The 23203-nt window shown below is 40.3% G+C and overlaps 1 protein-coding gene across 1 annotated transcript in view; it reads right to left on the bottom strand.

The window, feature by feature from the left end:
* The window catches only part of GLG1 (golgi glycoprotein 1), a 114547-nt gene that overhangs the window by 9901 nt on the left and 81443 nt on the right, over positions 1–23203 (bottom strand). Inside the window, exons 9-23 of the mRNA XM_045533958.1 lie at positions 20690–20811; positions 19096–19197; positions 17079–17232; positions 15223–15360; positions 12572–12658; positions 11346–11408; positions 10458–10571; positions 9281–9369; positions 7919–8036; positions 6623–6715; positions 4583–4720; positions 2570–2693; positions 1749–1891; positions 1276–1377; positions 116–223 (exon numbers count right to left, since the gene is read on the bottom strand). Of these exons, the coding sequence (XP_045389914.1) occupies positions 116–223; positions 1276–1377; positions 1749–1891; positions 2570–2693; positions 4583–4720; positions 6623–6715; positions 7919–8036; positions 9281–9369; positions 10458–10571; positions 11346–11408; positions 12572–12658; positions 15223–15360; positions 17079–17232; positions 19096–19197; positions 20690–20811 (1695 nt within the window). The remainder of the gene's footprint in view (positions 1–115; positions 224–1275; positions 1378–1748; positions 1892–2569; positions 2694–4582; positions 4721–6622; positions 6716–7918; positions 8037–9280; positions 9370–10457; positions 10572–11345; positions 11409–12571; positions 12659–15222; positions 15361–17078; positions 17233–19095; positions 19198–20689; positions 20812–23203) is intronic.

Raw genomic sequence — 23203 nt, 5'->3', positions numbered from 1 at the left:
GCATGAGCCACAACACCCAGCCTAGATTTTCAATTTTAGTACTAAGATATGCAGACTATAGCATTAAAAGGAAGAAGAGAAAAGGAAGTGAGGGAAAAAAGGAGATGGTGGTTACCTTTTTACATGTTTCTGTTTTTATCTTGAGCAGGTTGACCTTGAGGCACTCCTCTACTTGACCTGTCTGTTCTTGGGCTGCTGCTTCTTCAGCACATAGACTGGAGATCTGTTCAGGAGACACACAAAAAGCCAGGCCACCCCCTGAGCACAGAAATGCACAAAGAGTTTCAAAAGCAGAAGAGTCTGGTGATTCCAACCAGGTCTGGACACTGCGCACTATCTGTGCCCCTCTTCACTGGCCGCCGCTGCTATCACCAGAACCCTTGGTCTCCAGACGTGTTCACTTGGTGATCCTCCCACACATCAGCCAAGGGCTCATCTCAAACAGCTTCCTGGTGGATTTCCCACACCTCCTCTTGCACTAGATGCCAGGCTCCTTTCTCCTTTACAATGACTGGCACATAGGGTTGAAAATCAGTAAATGTACATCTCTTTACACTGTCAACCCTGAGACTGGAGTCAGATCCCAGGACTTGTCACAAAGACGGTTACTCCTTGATTCCACAGGAGGAAGGTTATCTAGCCCAGTAAAATGCTAAAAGCAAATGCTTGACATTTAAAGAGGTAGGGTCAACCCCAGAGTCACAACTTGGAAGTGCATGTGCATACACACATACACACAAAGGGGTTCTGAAACATAGCCCAGAGTGAAGATAAAAAACTTAGCTTTCTTTGGACAGTTTTATGAGTAAGCTTCTTTGAAACAGCTTTAGTTATGATCTCTTAAAACTGACGTATGTTAAATAGGATTCTCCATATGGCCTTTTCTCTCTTAGGAAGTCCAATAATTTCCACGGATAGGCCTTTCTTTAGAGCCATTATGGAAGTACTTTTATCTTTCAGGCAAGTCTTGGGGTGTTCTGAATCGACTACAGAGACTAAGGAGAAGTGAAGAATAAATTATATGTAGATAGCTATAGTAAAAGAACACCCTCCTTCAACAGGAAAAAATGGAACCAACATTGTTGAGTGAAAGAACTAACATCAAGCCTAACTCAGTGTCAGAGACAAGAACTCAGACCATGAAGGGAGCCTAGAAAATGAACCTTCAGCTAAGCATGGATCCAGGACTGAAGGGGAAGAAAGAAAGTAAAGAATGTTTCTCCGATAAACACTTCTCTGACCAGCTCTGTTCACAGTTTTGTACCCAAATCCTACCTCATCTGAGCAGTGCAGCTGGAGCTGAGGATCTAGCCGGTAATCCAGAGCAGACTCCTGGATGATAATCCGGATCTGGTCCTCACAGTCAGAAGACAGGCGCTGCATGTGACAGAGAGAGAAGACACCAGCCTATCAGAAAATGTCACCTTTTGATTTGGCCCCTTAACCCCTGGCTTGGGGAGGGTATAAAAAGGTCTTGGGACCCAGGCATGGTGGCTCACACCTATAATCCCAGGAGTTTAAGGGTGTAGTGAGCTATGATGGTGCCACTGCACTCCAGCCTGGGCAAGAGAGCAAGATTTTCTCTTTAAAAAAAAAAAAGGAAAAAAAAAAAAAGGAAAAAAAAAAAAAGGTCTTGGGAGAATAGGAGCAAGGTAGGGACTTCAAAAGAGAAAATTCCCAGGGACAGAGGTGGCTCCATAAATACACCTCTGTGCTCTGTGGAGAGCCCGGGCCAGGGGCCAGTTTACCTGGTCAGCATATCTCAGCTTGAGGCAAGAGATGACTTGGCCTTCTAGCTCCGAATCGTCCTTGGCCTTAGTCAGGATACCATGACAGAACTTAGGAATGTCAGCTTTGCAAGCTTTCCTTAGCACAGGGTTCAAGCGGTAATCTAGAGCAGAAAGCAGCCAGTATGTGATAAAATATTCCACCTGGATTCACAAATTTTTAGAAATTCACCTTCCATAAGGGGACATATTATGTCAATGATCATGACTACAACCACTGATCTGTTTATTCAGTAAATGTTTACTGGGCCCTTACCACACTGTTTTTAATCAGCAATATGATTTAATTGAAGAGTACTTCCTAGGCATACCCAAGAAGCCTTCTACTCTACAGAGTTTTGTGGTCCAGTATTCTAAGTAGTCAGCAAGCAGATATCAGCAACCTTCCCCATCAAAGATATTTTTGAAAACAGTGAGAAGGAAATAGTATCCAACTCACCTTGCCCATCACCTTACAATGTTTTGAAACTGTTCTACAACAGATCAACCATGTATTCTCCTGCAACACTCTTGAACCTTTATTAAATCTCTAGACTTTTCTTTTCAAGGAACTCTAGTCCTGATTCCTTTTGTACCTTCTGGGTAGTTTCCTAGTTTTCTTCTTTCATTTCCATTTTTCTGGATACTCTTCAAAGGAGTAAGTCATTTTCCTTACAGCCAGACTCCTCCCTTAAAATTCACGGGCAACAAAGCGTTTGTAGTTTAATTAGGTAATTATATGCCCAGTTAATTCCAAGTAAGCTATAATGAATGGGATCAGGAAAGCCAAGCCAAGATCTTACCTGTGTTCTGGGTGATTTGGCGCTTGGTTATCATCTGTTTGCATTTGGGATCCATCAATTCACTGTTTTTATTTTGCTTCAAGCACTGCAACATGGTTTTAGAATCTGCTTCTGCACAGAACCTCTGGAAAGAAACAAAGAATTATAAAATCAGCTATCCAAATATGGCAATTAACTCCACCTGGGATCACTCTTACATCTATTAAAGAGCTAATGAAAGCAGCAGCCTGAAGGTACCACACGGTACAAGAGGAGTAGGTAAGTCTGAATAAGCAAGCAGCCCAAGTTCCCTTCTTTACTTATTCTCTACCTATTTCTCGCAGTTCTCCCTACGACCTCACTGGTTCCTACTTTGCCTGCGACTGATTCTCTATGTACACAGCCATGTTAAATTACGTGGCATTTCATGAGTTTACTTATTGCTTAAGCACAAGTGTACCGATGTACCAGGTGGCTATGCAGCCCTAAAGCCATAGCTACCCAACCCCAATGGGAAAACCTAGGAATTAACCCCCAACCAATGTGAAGAGAGATGTGTGGAAAGGACCCATCTGGTTCGTCTTAACTATAAAGGTTAAAATCCTACCAAACACTGTGGGGCTAGCGCCTGTACACTTATTACTATCCTTTAAGTCAGGGATCAATTTTGGACTAGCAATCAACTTCATCTCTATTTTGCTAATCCTCAAGTCTTTACAAGTGTCACACTGTCTGAAAACGCTGGCTGAGACACTTCAGCATCAAGCCTCCCTTCCCAGTTCTGTTTCTAGTTCTCTAAAGCAATGTGTTTATACTCTATTAATGTCTTAATATGAGGACATGGATTGCTTGTTGATTTGTATAAAATCTTGTAGAGCTGTCTCATATCAGAGCCTGACATTTTCACTTTTACATACCACTCAATTTTATCAGGCCCAGTTTAACAGACTTATACTTCTAACTTTCAAAATTCTCTTTGGAATTTACTGATAGGATGAAAAGTAGCATTCTATTTTAAAGGAAAGCTGAAATACGGAGTTGAAAGCTTAAGTTTAATCTCTGTATTTGTGGCTAGATCAAGGAACTTGCATCTAGTGCTCCAATCAGCTCTGCTGCAGGGAATGTCCACTGGTGAAGTGGATGAAGCAAAAGAATTTATAGAACAGAAAAGGCTATATTTCCCTTTTTGTTTTTTTTTTAAAGAGATAAGGTCTCACTCTATCACCCAAGGTGGAGCACAGTGGTGCAATCGCAGCTCACTGCAGCCTTAAACTCCTGGGCTCAAGGGATCCTCCTGCCTCAGCACCCCCATGTAGCTGGGACTACAGACGTGTGCCACCACCATGCCCGGCTAATATTTCTTCCTAAAGATCCAGTCTTGCTATGTTGGCCAGGCTGGTCTCGAATTTCTGGCCTTAAGTGATCCTTTCATCTTAGCCTCCCAAAGTGATGGGATTATGAGCGTGAACCACTAGGCCTGGCTAATTTGTGGAGATGGGGTCTTGCTGTGTTGACCAGGCTAGCCTCAAACAATCCTCCTGCCTCAGCCTCCCCAATTGCTGGGATAATGAGTGTGAGCCACTAAGCCCAGCTCAAAAAATCTTTTGAGTGAGGTAGATGGATGATCAGGACACTCAGTGGTGGCTTTTCTAGTACACCTACCATTAACTGCTCTCAAAACCAATCATATGTTTATTGGACATATATTTACATGTGTCTTGGGTCAAAGTGAGGTTAGTTATCTTAGCTCTGTAGTTTTCAAACTTGAGTGTGCATCAGAATCACTTGGAGGGCTCATTAAAACGGACTGCCTGCACCACTCAGAGTCTCTGATTCAACAGAGGGGTTGGGGGTGAGGGGTGGGGACAGTGTCCCAAGAATCTGTACATTTCCAGATGCTGCTGATGCTGCTGGTATAGGGACCACACTTTGAGCACCACCATCCTAGCTGTGTAAAACAAGGTGAAACTAAAAAAAGTTTATGTTGTTATTTTTACTTATGCTGTGCTTAGCCCTTGGTTTTGGATTCCTCACCTTTATCATCTGCTTGCAGACTCTCATGAGCGTGTAGTCTAGTTCTGGGTCCATCATCTCTGTCTCCTGTAGCTTAAATACTTTCTGGTGGCAACGGGTACTTAGCTGCTTCTTGTTTTCTTTCAGACATTCAATAATCTATGGCATAAGAGATTTGGTCAAGTTGAGAGATATATCAGGAATTGATAATCCGTGTATTCTCACTAAAGTATTCAATTCTTAGTGTACTCCCCATTTTTTCAATCAGTACCTTCCATTTCTGATCTCAGGAATAGGAATCAGGATTTCCCCACCAAGGAGAATTATACTTATAGATTTACAACCTTAGGGCCAACAACAGACCAAACTATAAAAATTTAGGATGACTAGCAGGCTGCACTGAAGTCTAAAGGGAAGGAAACTCACTCAGGGTTCCTGGTTTCACCTGCCTTCTAGAACTGTTCCTTGTCAAGATTCCCTTTGGGGGTATACATTAGGCTCTCCGCATTTGCCTAGAGCAAGAGCTCTGACTAGACTGTAGGTACAAGCCAGGAGGTTCAATTCAACTCACCATTTACCACATGAGAATAGACCCTTGGATGCTAGGTATGAGTGAGACCCAAACGTTAGCCTTGGCAAATACACTGACCCTCAGGGCGGTTATATAAATGAATATGATAAAAAAGATGAGTGATAACACAAAAGTATAAAGTATCATGGGATGGATTTTAAGATAGTGAATTAAGTATACCCTGAAATCTTCCGTTCCCTGTACAAACCTTTTGATACTGTAGAAAATGTAAAGAAGGAAAGCAGGTGGAAAGTTGTAGCAGCTAGGGCTGTAGCACCAAGTCACGCAACCTCTAGGAAACGCTCGAGGCACAACCAGGAATCACTGACTAGTTGAGGAACATGTGTCATAAGAAAGATGATAAACAAAGTAAACCAAGGACTCAAAACTGAGGGGAAAAAGGTAATATGGCAGTCAAAACGAGAATTCAAAAATATATTTTAAATCCTAAGAACACCACAGAAGGCAATGGCGAATAAGAATCAAGAACAGGTAGTTATGAAAAGAACCATTTAGTGACCTGGGAAAAATGAAAAACAAAACCAAACTCGTGGTCTCTCTAAAGAGAAGAATGGACAGAGCTTAAGATAAATTATTAAGCTGGGAAACAGAACTGAGGAATTACCCAAAATGCAGTACAAAGAAACAAAGAAATGGAAAGCGTGAAAGAAAAAGTTAAGAGACATGGAGGAAACACTCAGATGCTTCAACCGTCTAACAGCAGTTCCTGAAGGAAGGCAAAGGGAAGCAATATTTAAAATAACAATGACTGAGAATTTTCTGGAACTGTAGAAAGATGTGAATCTGAGACTGAAAGAGCTAACTGGGATAAGGAAAAAAAACTATACTGTATCACATCACAGTGAAATTACAGGCCATTAAAGATAGACAGAAAACTCTAAAACCTATCAGAGATAAACTACCAAGAAATGAGACTCAGGTCAGCATTGGTACATACAAAAAGACAATGAAGTAATTATCTCAAAGGCACCAGGGCAATGCCCTTAACTAGAAGAGGTAGCTGAGTCCTCCAGAGAACATTTGAAAAATCACTTGTTTGTACTTCATCCCTGGTGATACTGGATAAGACCCTGTTCCTATGTATTTTAAAAAGTTTCCTAGGTGATTTTTATGTGACCTCTAATGAAGAACTTCTGTGTAATGGGAACATAATGGGGGAATTATTAATTGTGAAGGTGCAGAGAGTTGGGAAAGGCCACAGAGAGGAGGAGGCATTTAAAGGGTCATTAGGACTTTACCAGGCAGACAGGAGGGTAAGGATGAGGTAACCTGAAAGGGGGAAGAGAGTGAATAAGGAGAAAGAGAGGGGAGCAGGTGAGGACCCTGGGAAAAGCAGTCTGGTGTAGCTAAAGAGCGGATGATTAGGTTGAATAGGATGTGGTGGGTCCTCTCCCACCACCAAAGGATTAATTATTAAAATGTTACCTTCATGTTCCTTTTATAATTAAAAAATAAAAGCAAAAAGTTACCTGAGCATTGCCATATTGCACAGCGGAACAGTAGTTCTTGATGTCACTCTTGCAGGCTTCGTATAGATCTGGTTCCAGACGGATGTCCTCTGTCTGCATGAGAGGGAGCAAACCAGCATGGAAAAAGTGAGCTTACTTCAACCTGGAGATGGCAGATCCTCTACCGACTTATTTGTTGATTGGATCTTGTCAAGCGAAGTGGCAGCAGTGAGGCCATGCAGCAGGGGAACTGGGGTTTACTTTCAGTCCTCCCACCAACTAGCTATGTGGCCTTGGACCTTCTAGTAAAACAAAATGCCACATCTACCCTGAGATGCAACGTCTAGCCCTTCATAGGACTGCTGTGAGATAAAGTAAGATAATATTATATGAAACCCACTTGAGAGAAGAAGAGAGGACAAAAAAGAAAACCACTTTAGACAGTTAAAATCATTACATAAATGTTGGGTTCTACTTTTATTATTACTTTACTAAAAGAGCTGGATTCAAAGCTTCCAGCTTAAAACAAATCTCTAATGTAACGGGACATTAAGGCCAGCTCCACTTAGAATTGTTACTGAATCACTGTCACTATATGTAAAAATATGATAAGTAACTTTTGGGATATTAATGGTGTTTGCTCTCCACTGCTAATTTTTGCTTAAACTGAGGTGAAACAAGTATGATCCATAGTATAAACATATTAAAAATATTTTTACTTGTCTTTTGAACACGGGTTGTGCTTAACTTCAAAAGTAAAGCAAGAGTTTCTTCTCACAGTGCACACTGTAAGGAACCTTCCAGTATCCATTTCACCTCTGTGATCAGTAAGCTCAAAGTGCATGGCTTTCCCCTGGAGTCTGCTGTTGGTCTGGGAGTGGGCAGAGATCCCACGATCCCAACCTGACACAATCAAACTGAAGGGAAGGACCTTATTTTATGGCAGGGGGAGGTTTCTCTCTTTTTCCCCCTTTTTGCTGGAGATGAATACTGGAGCAGACAGCCAGGTGTCGCAGGCAGCCACTGGGCAAACACGAGGGAAAGCAGCCTTAGCACGAAGCTGATTCTGAGGACAGCAGAGTGGAGAAGAAAAGACCCTCAGTCTTTGAGGACATTACTGATCTAGTGATTATATCGTGCTTAGAGCTTGTCTTACAGCTGGACTTTCAGTTACGTGTGGTAAAAAAATGTTTTATCGCTCAAAACAAAACAGTGACTCCAAGTCTCAACCACTGCAACAGTGGCTGGAATCTCCCACCTTGCCCTAGCTTCTCCCCAACTTCCTAGGCCTGTGGTTGCTGGGGGCAGAGGCATTACCATCTCCAGCTCCTCCACACGGAGCTGCTTGCGGCACTTCAGGGACACCCTGTGCTCCTTCACTTCCTGCAGAGTGTCGTTGCGCACGGTGGTGCTCAGGCAGATCACCACGTCCACCCTGCCGAGGAAAGGAGAGGCCTGAGATTGGTGGGAGCCACGCGAAGGCAGATGGCCTAAGAGCTGGGCTGGGGCAGTGGTCGCCCCATTGACCGAGAATTCAGAACCCCCTATTGTGAATCTTTCCTGTAAGCCTCGCTATTTTTGTCAGACTGCTAACAGGCACAACTTGTCCATGTCATAGAAGTCAGGCAGCAGGCTGAATGCTGACTACATTCTCGACAGGAAGGGAAGCCAGACAGGGCACATGTGTGCAAGGACAGTTCAACACTTGTTAAAAACATGTGACCACAGAGGAATGCTGGTCTGAACTCTGGGACTGTGCCTTTGACATAGTATGAAAATTAATTCCTGAAAGGTACAAAATATTGAGCAAAATGGGAAGTTGGTTTAGAGGAGGGAAAATGTGTTCCAAATGTGCCTTTCAAAGAGCAACATGGAAGAATTTGGGCAGGCATACTACATAAGCTTATCAGTCTCCTCCTTAAGACCTAATTCTTCTTTTTTTTTTTTCTTTTTGAGATAGAATCTCACTCTGTTGCCCTAGGGTGGAGTGGCATCATCATAGCTCACTGCAACCTCAAACTCCTGGGCTCAAGTGATTCTCCTGCCTCAGCCTCCCAAGTAGCCGGGACTACAGGTGTGCATCACTACACCCAGCTAATTTTTCTAGTTTTTGTAGAGATGGGGTTTCACTCTTGCTCTAGCTGGTCTTGAACTCCTGGCCTCAAGCAATCCTCCTGCCTCAGACTCCCAGAGTACAAGGATTGCAGGTGTGAGTCACCATACCCAGCCAAGACTTAATTCTTAAATGAATAAAGTTTTTGTTTCTTCACTAGATATCTAATTCAATAAAAGCCTCTGCTGCATTTCAGAGGAGATGACATATGGGCAGATGCCAGGAAGAAGTCAGCTCATTCCTTTTACTCACACTGCAACTTGCTTCTCCTAAGTACACAATCTACCTGTGCATCATCAGTTAGCCTGAACCTGGAACAATTAAAAATGCTTCTTTAGCCTGTGTGCTCTCCATGTAAGAATTACCACCACCAGCTGTGGCTCTAGGCAGCTAAAAGGTGATCTTCCAGACGATCCAAGCGTTTAGCCACACTACCAAAGGAGATCGCAGGAGGCCCCCAGGCTAATCCTATCAGACAGCAGGAGGCTGCCTGACATCTTGGATATTCACTCAGTGGCTAAGAGGGCCTTCAGGAAAGCAGAATCAATCTATTAAAAGCTACGTACTTCTTTTTTATGTTGGGGCAAAGTTTCAACACATCCTCCTTGCAGGCCATTTTAAACTTGTAAGAGAACCGAAAATCCTTCATCTGCACCTGAAAGATGATGAGAAAGAAAATCAGACGCTGTGTGGCAAGTTGGAGTCAGTAGCAGTGGGTGGCATTGTATTCATATAGCAGCTGCGCACAAGGCCCTGCATGACTCGCCTTGTCTCTCTCAGACTTTGTGACCTGCCAACCTCTCTATTGCTCTCCTGCTCAGGCACACTGGCTCTGCTGCCTTTCCAATCACACTCATGCTGTTCCCTCTGCCTAACGTACTCCTCTCCCAGTTTTCTGTATGGTTTGCTCTGCCACTTCCTTGAGGTTTCACTTCAAGTTTCTCTTTTTGAAGCTCCCTTTCTCCTTCGCCCTCCAAGCCCTTATTCTGCTTTGTTTTTCTTCCTGGAAGCACCTGAGACTACACATATATTTGTACACTTGTTTGTGCATCTTTCTCCTACTGGAATCTAGAGTCCACAAAGGCAGGGTGGTTTCTGTCTCACCACCATCTCCCAGCACCTGGCACTTCTGGGATTCTCTCTAACACTTGCTGGTTGCAGTCAGGTGGGCTACATGCCCTGAGAAGAGGTCAATTAACACAGTGGACTGGATTTCATCTTCCTTGGAAAGAAGTGCTTGCTATACCAGAAACAATTCTTTAGCTTCATGTGATAACTATGAAGAGTATGTTCTTACCATTTTATACAAATGCCAGAGCTGGGCTGTATGATTAAAAAAAGGGGGGGGCCTTAAAGTCCAATATACTGACATACATTTGGGTCACCACACTGAATAGTTACATAAAAGATTTCAATGATACTAAATGTTGAAGGAGAGGCTAAAACACCTTGTGCAATGTGACCAAAGCAAAAAATGCCTGTTTGCTTGTCCAACCCACTAGACTATATGCTCCCTAGAGGTAGGGACTATGTCTTATTTATCATTACATTTCAAGGAGCCTAACAAAGTGCCCGGCCACATTAGATAAAAGCCACATTTATTGAGAATAAAAATAGGATATATATTTGGAAAAAATAACTTTTCACAGAACATCAGAGGTGCTTTGATGTTCCAAAAGAGGAAGGGATTCAATAACCATCCATGTAGCTAAGACAGGAAATCGGCAGCCAGATGTCACTGACCAGCTGGAAGTGGGTGACTCCAATGGCACACTTCTCATTCATGTCCTTCTGGTGTTTGTTCTGTATCAGACACTCCATCAGGTCCCCAGAGTCTATCTGGTTATCTGCCACATCCTGGGGAAGACAGTGCACATTTACACTTCATTTGTAACAATGAATAAGCAGAACGTTTAGCCCAGCCCATGAAAAATGCAAATAGGTCTGATTCTAGAAGCCTTCACAAAAGAGATACATCACAAATTGAATCAAAAGAAGTCTGCAAAATTATAAGGGATAGAAAAATTACACAGATAAACATTTAGTGGAATAAAATTTACACAGCAAGTTGTTCTGCATGAGACAAGAATATGTACTATGAGTACTCACTTTCCTTGTATGATGCCAGCAGCTGGCTTTGGGGATATCTAACACAACCTCCTGGTTGTCAGATCCTGATGGCTGCTGGATATGTTTCACTCCCACAATTTAGGTAGTTCAATCAATGAACAAGTAATAAAGCAACAGAATTCACTCAATATTGAGGTACAAGAAAACAACTGGAAGGAGAAGCCACTATGACTACTAATAATTCCCAGGCTGAAGTATTGGAAACAATTCCACCATACTGATGGGTATGTCCCTGTTCCACCTTTTCTTATAAAGGGTATCTCAACAACTGCTGCTAACCACACACCGGGTCACCTACAAAGGCTAATCAAATAGGGTTTTTCAGAATGGTGGTACCTCTCCCTTGATCTTGTTTATATTTTCAACTTTAACGTGTCAAAGCTGGCTATCACTCAGGAGTAATGTACGCTGAAGACAGAGACGAGTCCAACACACTTGGGGGCCAAAGTCCCAATGAATTCAGTTCTGTTTTTAACCCTTGTTCCTTCAGATATCACTTACGTGGCAAAAGTTCTGAATGATGGGCTCACAGGCTCTCATCAGCAAGGCTTCTATTTGAATATCCTGTAGAAAATTAAATATATTAACAACTCTGTTTTACAAAGAGCCAGGGGTGGAAGAGGAGCAGTTTCTCTTTCTGAATCAGTAGCATCGGATGGGTAAATAATCTAATGTGTACATTTAGAAATTATTCTAGTATTAACATTAGATAGCCCCAGAATAAATAGAATTGCTCCTTCATTATACTTTGAAAAGCCAATTTTCTAGAGGCAGATTCCCCTTTATGAACAAAAGAGAAGGCAGAATTAAGAAAGGCAGGATGAAAAAACATTTAGCAATAATATTAGAATATGTAAAGCTTTTGGAGTTTTTCCCACTGTTTCTGGGAAAATACTAAATGTCCTTAAGCATAGTAACCCTGTGCAGTACTAGCTGCTGAAATAACATCTTCTTTAGAGAATTATACACCTGAGACTGTCCTCATAAGCCCACAAGGACAATGAGAATGGGAGAGGAGATGACAAGATGAGATAAGGCAACAAACTTTTGAAAACTATAACGCAAAAAGGACTGGTTGAGAAATGTAACTTTACGTATTGTCAATTTTTGTACTAAAAGGCTTATGATAAAAAAATTCCCTGTTTCTCTTTTTTCTGCTGCCACAAAACAACTTTAACATTTTTAGGTACCCACCCTCAATCATCTCTATATTTCTAAATAATATGCCTATTCTTATGAGGGTTTTTAATCCCATTTTTAATATCTTACTGGGTTTCAGAACAGGGATAAACACATGTATTCAATCTTCCATGTTTAACTCTAAGTCTCAGCTTTTATTTTATTAAACACTAAAACATTACCAAATGACCTAACTAAAAGAGCTAAAAGAATGGGATTACTTGGATTACTCTTGAATATGATTAAGAGATTTGAAGTATAGTTGCTATCTTTTCTTAAGGGAGAAACAAGACAGGTCAATTGATAACTCTAATTTACGAAGAAAACCAAAGGGCTATATAGAATGTTTTTCTAGAGAGAAGGGGGAAGGGGTTCAGGAAGCAACACAATATGCTCCTTTATAATGCAAACGGGGAGAATATGATCAGGTTTCTTTTGATTGACAGAGAATCTGCACTCTCCAGAGTCTATAAACAGTAGAACTAAGCAGAAAAGCCCGGGCTGCTGGCAGCCACTCTCCTCTGATGAGTAAGCTGCACAGTGCTTACCTCTGATTCTAACTCGGTTAGGTTGCCAACTATATCTCTGCACTCCACAACCAAATCATCCAGATGGTCCTGGAGGCATTCAAGCTCCTGCAAACAAAAAGGCAAGCCCTTGGCATTTATCAGTCACATAAATGAACAGGGGAAGTTGAGATACCAGTGTCTATTTCCTTTTTAGTGGTCTTCCTTCTCTCTTCTTTTTAAAACTACCTCACTGAACAAAACACAAAAGCTTTATTTGATTCCCCAAATTAAGATTGCTGAGAAGATGGTTACTGGATGTAGCAGGGTAGTTAAGAGGGCCAAAGGGGTACAACAGCCATGCAACCCCCCCAAAAGGTCAACATCCACAAGTCCAACAAGAACTGATTTTCAGTTCTTAGAGTCTAAAATTCCTATCAGCCTTTACTCCATTTCATCGACACCTTGCCATTCCATTTTTAATCTGTGCTTTGATAATGTTTAACTCCCATTTTAAATATGCACTTTAATAATGATCACAGAACAAAAAATTCACAGTGACTGGCATGGATTATTTTAAAACTCTTTGTGGGCAAAGTAGATGGGGACCCGGGGTCCAGAACATAACATAGAGCTGAGTGCTCCTGTAAGTCCGATCTGGGATTCTAGGCCCAGCCCACATCAAAAGGATTCTTTGAGGAAATTTCCAAAATAAGTGAATATACTAGGGTTCAGGTATCTAAAAGCTATCTTTGTCTGGGCTTTGGAAACTGAGCTGGAGCCACCTTGTAGCATTAGTCTGTTACTATTCCTTTTAGAGATTTAGAGATTTTAAGTAAACCATCAGCTCACTTTCTCAAAGCACATCGACAGCTATTTCTCAGCAAAGTCCTCTGTTAAAGGATCAAGTTAAACTTACTTCTGCAAGAATCTCTTTCAGAATTAGCATGGGAAGGGTGGAGAAGGGATGTAGGATTCACACAACAGCCAGAATGGAAGAAAAAAAACAATGAAAGGAAAACGCACTAAAACTTTTGGGAATAAAAAAATGGCTAAGGGAAAGATCCTATTCATGAAATCCTTAAGTCTAGCTTCTCAGTGATGGGCTGCAATGTAGTGCAGCTTTCTAAATGTTTACTGTGGACGTGGGATGGGTATGAAGGAAACTGTTTCCTGGGTTTCTATATCACCGTATCCTTTAATTTTGGATTTTGGTTTCACCGGACAGAGGCAGCAGAAAGCTAAACTACAGGCATTATCTAACAATAAACCAGATAGCATTGGAGCAGGCTCCGAACGCAGAATGTTAAAAATTATATTCCTTTGCCCAACAGACCTTAGTAGGCAGGCATCTTGCTTCTTTAAAATGTCTGATCTCTGTATTGTGACTTGAAGGGGTTTTGTAGTGGTACAAATGGAACCTGGAAACCTGAGTTCACTTCTCATTTTGAGTATTTATGAGGCTTTAATCAAGTAGCTATTCCTCACTGCTGCTTATCCTACTTTAAAGTAGAAGACATGCCACCTTCCCATATAACCTGCAGTAGTACCCCTTTTGTTCCCTTTCCCTTAAACTAGGCACACAATCCTAGGAACCATTCATAACACGCTTGTAATTCTTGGGAGCTGCTCCTTCCCTATACTTTCCTATATGGAGAGATTATATTATATAATGGAATGAACCGGCCAGGTATGGTGGCTCACGCCTATAATCCCAGCACTTCTGGAGGCTGAGGTAGGAGCATCACTTAAAGCCAGGAGTTGGAAACCAGCCTGAGCAACATAGTAAGACCCTGTCTCCACAAAAAATTAAAAAAACAAATTAGCCAGCGAGTACTCCTAGCTACTTGAGAGGCTGAGGCAGGAGGATTACTTGAGCCCAGAAGTTCAAGGTTACAATAAGCTATGATGATGCCAGCCACTATATTCCAGTCTGGGCAATAGAGCGAGACCCTGTCTTTAAAAAAAAAAAAAAAAAAGAAAAAAAAAAATATATAAAATATATATACAACAGAATGGATTGACTTTTAGGTAAGGAAATCAATATACTTTCCTGAGCCTCAATTTTGTCAAGTAGGTGAAAAAAAAATTCTGTTTCCACATATTTTGTAGGACTGTTCTAGACCACACACTTCATATATACCAGTATTTACACACATTATGTATTATATTTGTATTGTGCTGATCTCAAAAAGAGCTTAACATGGCTTATAAAAGTGAGAAAAGAAAAAGGCAAGGTAAAATGAATTAAAAATGAGTAAAAAAGAGGAAAGAAAAGGAAAATACATTAAGAAAAATGGGATGGAGCCAGCAGTAAGCTTAGTACAAAAATTCCTACCACGAAGTGCTATGTACCTGTTAGAGGTAAGCCATACCTTTGGCTCTAGACTTTCTAAGAAGCAACACAAAGAGGGAAAATAATCAATTATAAAATATGGTATTAATGGTGAGGGCATGTGGTAAAGAAAGAGAAAAAAAAATATGGTAACCATAAAATAAAAACAAACTAGCTGTTTGGGAAAAAAAAGAACATTTTCCTGATAATTTCTTCTAGAGAAAACACTGAATAATAGACCAAACCACATCTGTAAAGTAAGCACAAAGATGGACTTCATGGTGTTTGTACTGTACATAAAACCTTAACCATTAACATCATTATTATTACAAGATAAACAGAAAGCTATGTCACCTACCTGCCCGGTCTCTGTTTTCTCACTGCACCATTTGCCCAGATCGATCAGGCACTTATCCTGCAGGGCAGGATCCAGCTTCACATCCATGGCGCGCTGGTGCAGGATCCTCTGGACTTCAGCTCGGCACTCCCGCGAGAGCTACATGACAAAGAATGAGCAAGATACTTCAAAGGTAACAAAACAAAAATGTGAAGACACTAGATAAAGCAAACCTGTTGTCAGGAAACTAACGACTCTATAGTTTATCTCCCAAACTTTATACCTCAAATCTCTTCCAGAATAATAAACAAATGTTCTAGGAGGCTTCAAAAGCCCATATCTCTCGGAATACAATTGTTTATTCAGCATTCTCTAATATAAATGAAATGACATTCTTTTCTGAGAGTATTCTGATAAAAGTGAACTGAATTTAAATTCATTCAGATTAGGTTAGAGAGCTTTGTTTGTTTGTTTAGCAAAATTAATTTGCCAGGCTATGAATGTAGAGTAGAACAACAGAGCCAATTCAGGACAGAATACCTGGTTCCAGAGAACTGAGTTAAAATTGATCTAAATCGAATAAAGCAGGCAAATTTAGAAGCAACAGTTACTACAGGTCAGGACCAGATTCCTCTAGATGAGTTACATTACAATTAGCAGAGAATAAGACAGGTGAAAACCAATATTTTTGAAAGGGCTGTGAGAAACCTGTCATTGACAGGCAGTTAGTCTCTCTTGCCAAAAAAGCCAGCACGCTTGGGGTGGAGAAGATGGAGAGTGACTGTTTAATCAGCATGGGGTTTCCTATTGGAGTTATGGGATATTTTGAAACTAGATAGAGGTGGTGGTTGCACAATGTTGTGAATGTACTAAATGCCACTGAATTTTTCTCTTCAAAATGCTTAATTTTATGTTATGTGAATTTTGCCTCACTTAAAAAAAAAAAAAAAGCTAGTATACCAAATTCCAACCCTTTCTTTACTTACAAGAGAAGGAACCTCCTATTACAGTGACTAGCAAGAAGCCAGGATTTGGGAGCCCCTGTGGTTAATGAGAGGCTCACTGTATGAAGAAATATGTAACAACAAATCCCACATTTTCTTACATAGCAATAGAAAAACAGGGTTAGGACTGTAGGATCTGAAGTATTTGACTGAGTCTCATTTCTGCTTGAGTCTCCTCATTCTTAATCTTAGACAGTCAGACTTTTGCATTAAGCTCAGAAGGGAAATCAGTAATCATGCATGTGAAGTAATACCATCTCTACTTTCTATTAATATAACAAATGCAGGACTGACACACAACGAAGTATCTCAGAAGGTATAAAAATGCCACCTTGGAACAAGCAGCATGTCAGTGAAGCACGAGAAGGCAGCCAATGCTGCCCGGGAGCCAAGTACACACAAATATCCCTACAAAAGGTAGCAGCTGGGGCACATGAATACCAAGAGAGTGAGGTAAGGCGCTTCTGCTCCAACTAGTGCATTGTCAGAGAAGACTCATCAATACAGGCATTATGTGTTTGGTCGCCAAGGGGAAAGAACCATTTGTATCCTTGCTAAAAGCTTCTAATGGATCTCTAAAGCTAGAGTTAGGACAGCAGAATTTAATTGTCCACTTGTGATTCACATTTTGGGAATTTACAGAAAAAATGCGGAAATCTTACCCCCACTCACATGGTTAAAAATATAAAATCATATGGAAAGAAGCTGGTAGAACAACTCTGGGTATACTCACTGAATGAGGAAGGCTCCAGGAGTACAGCAACCCCTCCCCACCACATACACTAAAAGTTTTCCTAAGATGACCGAAATCAGAATACATAGCAAACTATTTAAAATAACAAATAAGAAACGAAGTCAATATTGACTGCATACCCTCCTTCCCTGTTCCTCAGTGCGGTAGGCGTGTCTGTATAAACAAGAGAACACAGCTCCAGGAGGCATAAGTTCACTGGTCTCATTCCAACCGTGGGTATGGCAAAGACGAGAGGCATCTCCCTGGCACTTGCGGTATAAGACAGGGTCCAGCCTGCAAGAGTTAAAAGATAACCACTCTACATTTCCTTCTAACACGTGCTGTGGGTTTTTACCAGGTGCTTGCTTATATACTTATCGATAATCACCTCCAGGGTAGTGGAGACTAAAGATATGCAAAAGTATATTCCTGAATTTTGTTCTGAACACACAGTGGTCAGTCTTTAGAAATTTGTTAACTTTCATTAAGACTTAGTTCTACTTCCAAGTTGTTATCTTGGGTATGTAAGGTAAGTAACATTACAATGATAGACTCAGCCCTCACATGCCTTGGCTGAACGTAGAAAACTAGGGTTGTAGCCACCACCAGGCAAATGATACCTTTTTACTTAATATTTTTTAATTATTTTGTCCAACAAAAGCAGGTTGACTTTATTGCAGGGAAGCTAGGAAGGAACAGGACAAGTGAGGGTCTCCGCAGAATCCCTACCACTGAGGACTGCCAAGCCCAGGTCTGTCTGGAAGCCAGGAGAGGATCAGCATCCTGTCCCCTTTGGTCTATCCTGCTGACTGGTGGGCCCAGGCTCTTACCTCACTTTAACAGAACACTTAATACTCTTTTTATTAAATACATTTTTCTAAATATGAGTGAAGTTCAATCCTAACTGATATACAAGATTCAGTAAGATTAGGAATGGCAAGATAAACAGAATCTCCTACTCAACCTTTTCTCTTCTTCCCATGCAAGGTAAGGCAATTGTGTTTTTGGTTTACCTGAATATGCTTATCAATTTATAAAACATGACATTTAACTTTTAATCTGGGAACAGTGGGTTAAAAAATGAGCCTGATTCTTCTCCAAATCAGATTAGGGGATGCTTAATTCTGTCCATATTATGCTGTCAACTTTGGGGGAGGTTTATTTAATGGGAGGAGACAGGCTAATATTTAATGAGTAGCCATTAAGAATATGCAGCACTTTTTTGATTCAGGGGAAAGGAATTAAAAAAGGAGAGAAAACATGATTTTGATTAAGGCAGTACACTCAGTAAACACTTTATTTCAGTTTAGATGGCCTGAGTAAGCACAGGAAAATTATTGCCCAGTTCTCCGTAGTCCTATCCAGAACTAACCTGAAGAAACAGAAATAAAAATACATTGAATCTTCAAGTAAAGCATGTGGGCTGAACATATATTAATCACCAGAAAAAGTTAATGACCACAGGACAGTGGCTTAACAACCGAATCAAGAGGCAGCTGAACTTGGGGAGCTGGAAGAGCAGGGAGATCCAGTTCTGGCTGCTTCGGAGGTGGGGAGGAGGAAGACAAGACAAAGAGAGAGGAGGGGAACTGAGGCCATATACTCCAGTGATTCTGACTGTAATAGACATCCTTCTCCTATTTCATCCTCCACCCATTTTTGTTAACAGGATGAGAAGGAAATTAGAGAATCCGGTTGTCACTTATTGATAAAAACCTCTTAAGACAGAATAAATTCAATAACTCTGAATAGTTAAAGAAATAAAAGCAAATTCCCACACCCAGTGCAAATCAATAAAAACACAAATGCGCTGTTATCTGCTTAGAGACATATCTGAAGATGCTTCTGCTGCCCCTCCACGTGCCAGAGTTCTTTCTAGATAGATGTTTGTGGCATCAGAAACATTTTGACCCTGACTTCCAAAGTAGTGTGGCAAACAGGGGTGTTTGGTACAGACTGGTAGTGAGCCGACTCTGCTTTTAGATACTGTTCTGAAAGCTACAAAGAGTAGGTTTTTTAGGGAATTGGAGTATGTTAGCTAGCCCAGAACTTAACAAAAATAATTTCCTACTGATTATTTCAAAATATACAGGTATTACTGACTACACAGGAGAACAGGCTGAGGCAATACACTTACTTTGGCTTCAAAATACTCACTTCCAATCTCGGGAGATGAAATACTGTAGCTCTAAGAGACGATGTTCACAATCTTCTACCATTTTCTCTGTATACAAATGTTCCATAAGGCACGAGAGGATCCTAGCCATAAAACGGGTGAAATTATAACGAGAGAGAAGTGTCTTAATGACAGGTTCAGAACTTCATGTCTATATAATGTTTTCTAGGTTTGAGGAAAAAGCCCTTTAGCAATTTTCATAAGACAAGGATTTATTTTTCTGAGAATCACTCAAATTAACTGAACCTTACAGTTATCACGCCTTCTATCAACTTCAGAGCCACTTAACACTTAGGACTAAGGTGCACAAGTTCTATGTTGCTGAATTTTTAACTGATTATGAAAATTTTCCAACATACACAAAAGAATCATGTAATGGCCATATTCCACCTCCATAACTTTATCAACCGATGGCCAAGTTCATTTTAACTCGATGCCCCTTTTTAAAGATATTTTAAAGCAAATCCCAGACACTGTATCATTTCGTTCATAAATACTTCAGGCATGTTTCTCTAAAATGTAAGAACTTAATACTATTATCGTATCACCAAGAAGGTAATAAAAAAATCCTTAATATCATGTAATATCCTGTTAGTTTTCAAATTTTTCCAACTACCTCATGCCTTTTTACATGTTTGTTCAAATCAGGACCCAGAAAAGGTCCACATATCATATTTAATCAATAAATATCTTAAATCTATTTTAATCGGTAGCAGTTCTCCCCTTCCTCCCTCTCCCCCGCCACCTCTTTGGTTGATGCAGTTATTTTCATATTGGTAAATATTCTTAATTAGTCTTGAGTGTGTGTGTCTGTCTTCTCCAACCACACAAAAAGCTTTAAGGAAGAATGCCATTTTGAAATCCCCTACCAATGCATGAACAGTAGGAGTTTTTGCACAGCAGAATAATGATGAATAACATTCACTTTATTGTTGGGTACAGCCAGTTGCAGGCTATAAAGATTTTGGCAGAATGGGAAACCTGTTCTTACCTGTAACCTGGTTTTAAGAGCTGTTTTAACATCATAGGGAATAAAACTAATGCATGAGAATCAAATACTTTATTATAGCATTTATTCAGCTTTCCTAGATCTTGGATGCAACTCCAATATTCATTTTGTCCATGACTACCCCCTCCAACTACAATATTTCTATTTCAATTTAGAATTAACTATTTTCTAATGACTATCAAGTGGCTAATGTATACCATGAGTCAGTATATACATAGGATAAATAGTACAAACTACTATCAAAGTATGTGTCACTTCATCCTATTTCTCTCTCTCATTTTTATTTATTATATGAAACTGTTCAGTCACCTCATGCATAGACCCGTATGTGCTCAATCATTATTAATAAACACCATCACAATGCTGGGTCTAGGTGTCTCTATGTCATGGAGAGAAAGAACTGAAATCCCAAATCCAATACTAGTTTTAATAAAAGTTGGTATGTGTTCCTGTTCAACAAAATTTTAGTTAAGATGTTAAACCACCTGAAAGTCATTTGAGGGAATGTTCTCTCTGCTGCCAAGTAAAAGACAGTATGGATAAATACCACAAATAAGATAACCTACATTGGGTCTCCAGATCTTATATGTTTGCAGGCTGTCTGTATTACAGATTCACAAGCTTCATTCAAGGCTCGATCAATGCGGTAATCTGCACCAGGGTCAGTCTCCTGAATCAGTGTTTGAAGCTGGATTTTAAAAAATTAAAAAGGAAGAAAGAAAATAACTTAGATAGCAGGGAAGAGCAGTGTCATCTCTTCATACAATCAGTTGCTCAGTCTTGCATATCACAAAGTACTCTAACAACGTATGCTATAGTTGTCATTTGCCAAACTTAAGAGCGCTTGCCAAACACTTTCCAACTGGTTTCTCCAACTTAATTGCAAGTTTTTCTGTTCCAGTTATTGTAAGGATTGGTTATCTACCTGTTCTGAACTAACCTTGGACGTGTACAAAACAACGGGTCTTTACAGTATGAATATGAAGCTTGCCACTTTCCTCTTATCTGCCTACTTGTTAATCAGATTACTAAACCAACACTCAGGGCCAAGCCAGAATTCAGAGGAAATGAGTAAATAGAGACATTTCTAGTTAGAGACCCAATTTGCTCATGAGACTCTAGAATTCAAATTTTGATGCAAAGACACTGGTATTCAATCAAGTGTGCCGTGCTTTATTAAAAGCAGATGTGAGATTTCATTTAACTTGCAGAAATATCAATTACAAAAGCCAAGATTATAACACTTATAATTTCCCATTTTTCCTCAACTAGTTTATAAAACTAGGAGGTAAACCCAAGCTTGCTTATTATAAGCATATAGAAAAACACTTTGCAAGATTTCTGTAAGGAATGGCAAATAAATAAATAAATGAATGAAAGGAAAAACACTTGTCATCATGCGTTAAGAATGAGAATACATTCTTTTTTTTTTTTTTGAGACAGAGTCTCGCTCTGTTGCCCGGGCTAGAGTGAGTGCCGTGGCATCAGCCTAGCTCACAGCAACCTCAAACTCCTGGGCTTAAGCGATCCTACTGCCTCAGCCTCCCGAGTAGCCGGGACTACATATATTCTTTATCATTTACTTTTGCTTGATCCATCATTTGTCACAGAATAAAGAAAAGCTATGAAAATAGGTGCTTCACATCTTTTTTCCTGTCTTTGAGGAGAAGACAGTTGGGGCACAGAGGAAAAAGTTCTAAATTATGGATCAGAGGACCTGAGTTCTATTAATATTTCTGGCTCTGCCAGATATTAGCTTTGAGAATATGGACAAGTTGATTCATCTCTAAGTTTCAGTTTCTTTAACTGCAGAAAATTGTAAAATACAATAATATTGGCGGACATTGGATAAACTGAAAAGTATTTTATAGATGTGAAAGATCACTACCACCACAGACAAGTACCACATGGTATTTGAGAGCGGGAATCTTAAACAACAAAGCAAATTTGAAAACAATAATCCTTGCTGGTTTGGGTTCCGTTTTTCCTTCCAAGTTAAATAACTGGAGCCCCTTTTGCATCACTGATTTGTCCTCTGTAGGAGCCTTCTCTGATCCTCACACATTTGTCCTATGATTCCACAGGTGTTTTTACGAAGGCACTGGCCCCATCACATATTTATCAGTGAACACAAATCAAAAGGACATGAAGAAAAAAACCCCACTTCTATTATCCTAAAAGAAGATAATGATCAACATGAGAGAAATATGAAAGATTTCCAATATTCTGGGATGCAAGTTATTTATACTAATTCTTGGAGGCAATTTGGAAAAGCTACAAAATGCTGTGGTTAGCTGGCATAAAGATTACTGTCAAATGATTACTAATTTTACTTATAATGTTTGCGACAAAGACCAAAATATTTACATTTTTTTTCCTGAGGGAAGTTAGAAGCACCATAGGAGCCTGGAAGTCTTTGCAAGAACTGTGTCAGTTAAATATCCATGACTGAGAGGCAAACTTCGAGCAGTCACAATAAATGTACTAGATTGTAGCTATTAAAAGGAGAAAATGAATGTCCTATTACAGCCAAGTAGGCTCAAGAGGTCACTGCCACTCTGGAATTCAGTGAGAGCAGTGTGGGAAATAAACACTAAAAATGTGAACTGCTACATGATTATTTATCTACTCTAGCCCCTGACATGTTTAAGGAAAACCTGAGGAAATGCTTCAGAGCAATGACTAGTCCAGAGAACAAGCTGGGCAGTTATCTTTGGCCTAGGAGAGCCTGGGCACAGACTCACTCAGCTATAACTTAAGAGAATTTAATAGTTCATGATTATGGTGCATTTGGGAGAGTATGTCCTCAACAAGATAATTATTTCTATGCTTTATGGTTTATTACTTGTTGAGAGATCATAATCAAAGCATCACCAAGCAGAGAACAGGGAAAATTAATGGTCAACCACAGACAGGTATCAAATTCTGCTATATCAAGAAAGAAAAAGAAAAAGAAAGTGGCCAGACATGGTGGCTCATGCATGTAATCCTAGCACTCCGGGAGGCAGAGGCAGGAGGAGTGCTTGACCTCAGGAGTTCCAGACCAGCCTGAGCAAGAGTGAGGCCCTGTCTCTACTAAA

This window comes from Lemur catta, chromosome 20 (assembly GCF_020740605.2).
Source record: "Lemur catta isolate mLemCat1 chromosome 20, mLemCat1.pri, whole genome shotgun sequence".
Lineage (NCBI taxonomy): Eukaryota > Metazoa > Chordata > Mammalia > Primates > Lemuridae > Lemur > Lemur catta.
Note: the sequence above shows the minus strand (reverse complement) of the source record. Positions and strands in the feature narration are given on the sequence as shown.